The sequence below is a fragment of the Vigna unguiculata genome, chromosome 7 (assembly GCF_037176805.1).
Source record: "Vigna unguiculata cultivar grain cowpea cultivar isolate G323 ecotype 2 chromosome 7, ASM3717680v1, whole genome shotgun sequence".
In the NCBI taxonomy this organism is placed as follows: Eukaryota; Viridiplantae; Streptophyta; class Magnoliopsida; order Fabales; family Fabaceae; genus Vigna; species Vigna unguiculata.
In genome coordinates, this window is record NC_140798.1 from 25670083 (window position 1) to 25676014 (window position 5932).

Genomic DNA, 5932 nt, shown 5'->3' on the forward strand with positions numbered 1-5932 from the left:
CGACTCGCTCGTAGAGATACTATACCTACTACTCATACCCAAAATAGAGTCACTATCAGACATACCTTAATATACGTAGATGATGACACTAAGAGAACATGTCAGACAAACTTTAAATGAGCAATGCAGTTTTCTCACAAACACGCAAATGAGCAAGTAAACACCACCTCTGCCAATAAACCTTATTTATAAGAACAAATTTTACCCCAAACGTTTTCTTGTCTAAACACCACAATAACAAAAAGTGAAAACGTCTATTAAAGCATTAATTATGGTGACTCTTCAACTTCTCTTGACACAACCCCTGACCTTCTGACTCTTATCTGACATAACCTCCGCGTCATTCCCACTCCTTTAGGTTGGGGGACTACCATACCCTAGGGAGATACCAAGAAAAGAGGATTTTTTTTTTCTTGCAAACATACTACGAAAACATTTAGCATAACAAAGCTCTGCCAAAGGTTGGGGGACTGATGTACTATACGGAACTTGGACAAAACCGGCATAAAATAATACCTGAACTTGGCCATGAACTAATGTTACTACAAGCATAATCAAAAACAAAGACATGATTAGCAACTAAAACACATAGATCTTATAACACATTTATTCAAAGAAGGTCGCTTACTCAAGGCCGCATACCTAGAAAAAAGGTTGCCTACTATAACTTAAATGAAACAGCTAAACCATCCAAGATTGGGTAAGATAAGATTTATGTCTCAGGATAATTTGTTATTATTTCCACCTAAACATTTTAAAAACTTTACAATCTACAAGTAAATGGCTAGATTTAAATATGTTTTAGTTTTCATCTCTAACAAAATTTTAATTTTGCTTTTGTATTTAAAAAATACTTTAGAAATTAAATAAAGTGATTTTGGTATTAGAGTATAATAAAATAAGAAAGTGATTAGAACAAAGCGATCAAATACAAAAGGAAGAATTGATAATGACGGGAACAAAAAGATATGTTAGAAAATAAATTGACTGCACATAAAATGCATTTTGGGAACAAGTGAAAAGATGAGAAGAAATTGTTGACTTTGGGAATATGCATGCACCGAGAGCACTGCATTCCACTTTCAATCTCTATACCCATTTATGATTTATGATGATTAGTAATTCGATACATTTAGAGGCGATGTTAAAGATAGATTAAATATATTTTTCTTTTTCTCTTTCTGAAATATCTGTTAAAGATAGAACATGATAAACTCTACACCTTATCACTATTGAGTATACATAGCAATTATGATAAATAAGATATTTTTTAAAGATGTCTAAATAAGTTAATCTTAATTTGCTTTTTTGTTTTTGGAATAGTAATACAGTTTAACTTAACTGATAAGTGGTTATATAATTAGTATCATTATTATAATTAATTACCTTTTTCAAATTTTTCTCTTTAGTTAATTTTCAAATTTTTTCTGTTTGTCACTTTATAATCTTTGGGTTATAAATGAGTGTAATCTCTTGCAACAATGTTCTTGTATTATTTTTTTTTACATACATTTTTTTGTTTAAATATTATCATTTTATTTTGTTCAATTAAAAGTTAACTTTAATATAATATTGCAAAATTTTATTTTAGATAAAAATGATTTATATATTAAGTTATTAATTATATATAATTTATATATAAATTAATTCACAACCACGATCATAAAAATAAGGAATTTTTAAACTAAGTTGTAAATTTGGGAAATGGTGTAATTTTAATTTTACCAATTAGTTATCAATAATTAAACCTATTTAAATGCTATAACTATTAATTTATATTTTAATAATTATAAAAATAGAGACCACGGGAAAACACATTTCAAAATTGAAATTCAATTAAAATGAGTGTTCCTCCTCTCACAAAAATCAGATACAAATCATACAAACAAACAAACAAAAAGTTGAGAGTTTGAGAAAAGTTTGGTGTTTTTACTTATTTCAATTTGCAATTATGATTCTTTTTTTTGCATCACATTCTTTTTCAACTTGCGCAACATCTCATTTTATTAGATCACGTGCTTATTTATTCCATTTGCATTTTCTATTGCTTTTTATATCAAGAGAATAAAATAATAAAATTTTAGGATCTTTTTACCAAATATAATTAATTGTCAAAATTTATATAAATTTTTTTTATCAAAATATCATTTGCCTTTTCCTTGTTAGAAAAATGACACTACCTAGGTCTTTGAGTGACAAATATGGAATAAAATATTATAAGGTAAAATATAACAACATTTTACATCATTCTCATATCTATATGATTAAAGCTTTAAATGATAAATTTAAAAACTTTCTTATTAAATTTTCATAATGTATGAAATACCCAAAAAGTTATTTTTTTAATTGAGTATTTACAATTTAGTTTTTCTTATTTTAAAAAAAGAAATTTAATAAGAATTTAATTAAATATTTTCGATTGAACTTAATTGGACCTTAATTTTTAATTGACATTATATAATTTTATATATATATATATATATATATATTAAATAGAATATTGATAAATGTGCATTCATGCTCTCATTTAATCTTTAATTTTAGATTATTAATTGATTTTGTGTTTAAAAGATTATTAAAAATTTTAGAGACCTTAATTGATTTTAGATTAGAATATCTATCACTGAGTATTTTACCAAGTTGCGTATCATGTGGGACGAGTTGGACAATTTTCGTCCTGATCCTGTGTGTTCCTGCAAGGAGAAGTGTCCATGTGGGGTTCTTTCCCTAATTTGTCAACGAAAGAGAGAGGACCAAGCTATGCAATTTTTGAGTAGGCTGAATGATCAATACTCTAATGTAAAGTCTCATGTTCTGTTGATGGAGCTTATTCCCACCATAGCCAAGATTTTCTCTTACGTGTTGCAGCAAGAGAGGCAGCTCAATGGAGACACTATCCAGAATAAGTCCAAGGTTAACAACGTTGGCTCCATAAATTCTATCAATTCTAATGCTTGTCATTTTTGTGGGCATCCAGGACACACAAAGGTTGTGTGCTATAGAAAACATGGGTTTTCTGGTCAAGAAAACAAGAATAAAAGCAAAAAGAAATGTGTGCATTGTGGAAGAACAGCTCATACTATGGATAATTGTTACAGGAAACATGGGTTTCCTCCTGGGTTCAAATCCAACAATTCTAGAGTAACTGCAGGGAGTAGTGCAAATAACATTGAAGCTGTACGAGAAATTGTCAATACGAACACAGGAAATTGTTTTGGAGTGCCACACAATTCTGACAGTTCTAGTGATCTAAAACTTTCACAGCAACAATATCAAACCCTTTTGAAGATGATACAAAAATCTGATACTGATGGTAACATTGAGTCGACGAATAATCAAGTCAGCTCTATCAACACCTGAGTGCTACTCTGAAGCTTGGAGGTAAAATTTTTTCGGTTAACAAATTTAATAGAGATAAAAATTGTTGGATCCTTGACTCTGGTGCAACAGATCATGTATCATGTTGCATAGATAATTTTTTGTCTTACTATCCTGTTATTCCTATCACGGTTAAACTGCCTAATGGAAGAAATGTTAAAGCTACTCACAAAGGAGTTGTTAAAACTAGTGAGAAACTTTTTCTTCAAGATGTTTTATACATTCCAGACTTTGACTAGAACCTTATTTCTATATCTCGGTTGGTTTCCAACGATAACCTTGAACTAATTTTCTTTTCAAAATATTGTATCATTCAGGACATAAAGACCAAAGAGAGGATTGGTATAGTTGATGTTGAAGCTGGATTGTATGTTGTTTGTTTGCAAAATACTGATTCTTTCTGCCTGAATGTTACTACTCTTCATGATGATGCTGATATATGGCATTTAAGGATGGGACATTTGTCTGCTGGGAGACTTGAAATAATGAAGAGGCAATATCGTTTTATTAGTAGTAAAAATGATTTTGTTTGTAACATTTGTCATTTGGAAAAACAAAGAAAACTTCCTTTTGTTAATAGCAAATCTAGGGCTGAGTGCCAGTTTGACTTGATTCATGTGGATATATGGGGACCTTGTCCCAGCGTTTCAATGAATGGAAATAGGTACTTTTTGACCATTATTGATGACTACACACGTTATACTTGGGGAATTCTCTTGAAAAATAAATCTGAAGCTAGGAATTGCTTGATTAATTTTATTGAACTTGTGATGACTCAATTTGAGAAAGTAGTTAAATGTATCAAATCTGATAACGTTGTGGAATTTAAAATGGATAATTTTTATGCTTCCCGTGGCATCATTCATCAAACCACTTATGTTGAAACACTCGAGCAAAATGCCATAGTTGAAAGGAAGCATCAACACATTCTTAATGTGGCTAGATCTTTACTTTTTCAAGCAAACTTATGTGAACAATTTTGGTGTTTTGTTGTGAAACATGTTGTTTATCTCATAAATAGAATTCTCACTCCAAATCTTGATAATGTTTCACCTTAGGAAAAATTGTATGATAAGTTGAGTGACATCTTTGATATTAAAGTGTTTGGTTATTTATGCTATACCAGTACTTTTACTGCACAGAGGAAGAAATTTGATCATAGAGCCAGTCCTGGATTGTTTTTGGGATATAAGCCCAACACAAAGAGATATTTAGTTTTTAATTTGAAAAATCATAGCGTAACTATATCCAGAAATGTGCTTTTCTATGAAACTATTTTTCCCTATAGGAAACGTCATGATGATAATAAGGATAGACAACAAATTCCCTTACCGATGCACAACAACTTTGATTACTTTGGTGACAATGAAGCTCCTCTGTTATATAAAGACCAATCAGCCGATAATAAAGATCGATGCACCAGTTCAGACTTTATTCAGAGAGACACTCACATCACACGGGTTAGAAATCCTCCTTCCTATCTTAAGGATTATGAGGTAACTATTAACTCTGCTAGCAATAAAAACGTTTTTAGTAGCAAGTATCATATCTCCTCTTTCATGCATTATGATAGATTGTCTTTGAGTTTTAAACATGTTGTTGATTCCATTGATGTTGAAGGTGAACCAGGAAGCTATAATGAAGCTTGTAAACATTCTTCTTGGATATAAGCCATGCATATTGAGATTAGTGCTTTAGAAAGTAACAATACTTGGACTGTCACTAGTTTGCCACAAAATAAGACTGCTATAGGGTGTATGTGGGTTTATAAAATCCAAAGGAAGGCTGATGGGAGCATAGATAGATACAAAGCTAGGCTTGTTGTTAAGGGTTATACCCAGGTAGAGGGTCTAGACTTTCTTGACAGCTTTTCACTTGTAGCCAAACTTACCACTGTTAGACTTTTACTTTCTATTGTTGCTGCGAATGACTAGCACCTTAAAAAGTTATATGTGAACAATGCATTCTTGCATGGAGAATTGCATGAGGAAATTTATATGCAGGTTCCACCAAGTATGGACAGCAATGCTGGACAGGTTTGCAAACTAAATAAGTCTCTTTATGGGCTAAGACAAGCCAACAGACAACGGTACGAAAGACTATTTTCTTTCCTTATCTTGCAAGGTTATGCTAGATCTAATGTTGATGACTCCTTGTTTCTTAGACGTACTAAAAATAGCATGACTATTGCATTGGTTTATGTGGATGACATAATTTTGGCTAGAAATGATGTAGTTGAGATAGAAAAGTTGACACACCTCCTTAATGAAACTTTCAAAATTAAAAACCTTGGAGATTTAACATACTTTCTTGGATTAGAGGTTGCTAGAAATAAAACAAGAATTCATTTGTGTCAAAGAAAATATGTATTGGATCTTCTTGAAGATGCAGGAATGATGAATTGCGCTCCTGCCATCACTCCTATGGATCATAAGCTTGTTGCTGATATAGGGGGCATCCTTCTTGATCCTTCTTCTTATAGAAGACTGATAGGGAAACTTATATACCTAACCAATACACGACTCGATATCAACCATGCACTTCAACATCTAAG

General features: G+C 31.2%; 1 protein-coding gene across 1 annotated transcript; it reads left to right on the plus strand.

Moving 5' to 3' along the window:
- Positions 1-2649: 2649 nt before the first annotated feature.
- On the plus strand, positions 2650-5048 carry LOC146884710 (uncharacterized). Its single transcript, XM_085675990.1, has 3 exons — positions 2650-3339; positions 3696-4042; positions 4667-5048. The coding sequence occupies exons 1-3, from the start codon at positions 2650-2652 to the stop codon at positions 5046-5048; spliced, it is 1419 nt and encodes a 472-aa protein (XP_085532116.1).
- The last annotated feature ends 884 nt before the right edge of the window (positions 5049-5932 follow it).

Bases quoted from the DNA above. Each gene is read 5' to 3' on its own strand.
- LOC146884710 (XM_085675990.1), top strand. From the start codon at position 2,650: ATGTGGGACGAGTTGGACAATTTTCGTCCTGATCCTGTGTGTTCCTGC. The intron at 3,340-3,695 runs GTCAGCTCTATC...TGTATCATTCAG, and splicing joins TTGAGTCGACGAATAATCAA to GACATAAAGACCAAAGAGAG. The intron at 4,043-4,666 runs GTACTTTTTGAC...TTTTCCCTATAG, and splicing joins GTTTCAATGAATGGAAATAG to GAAACGTCATGATGATAATA.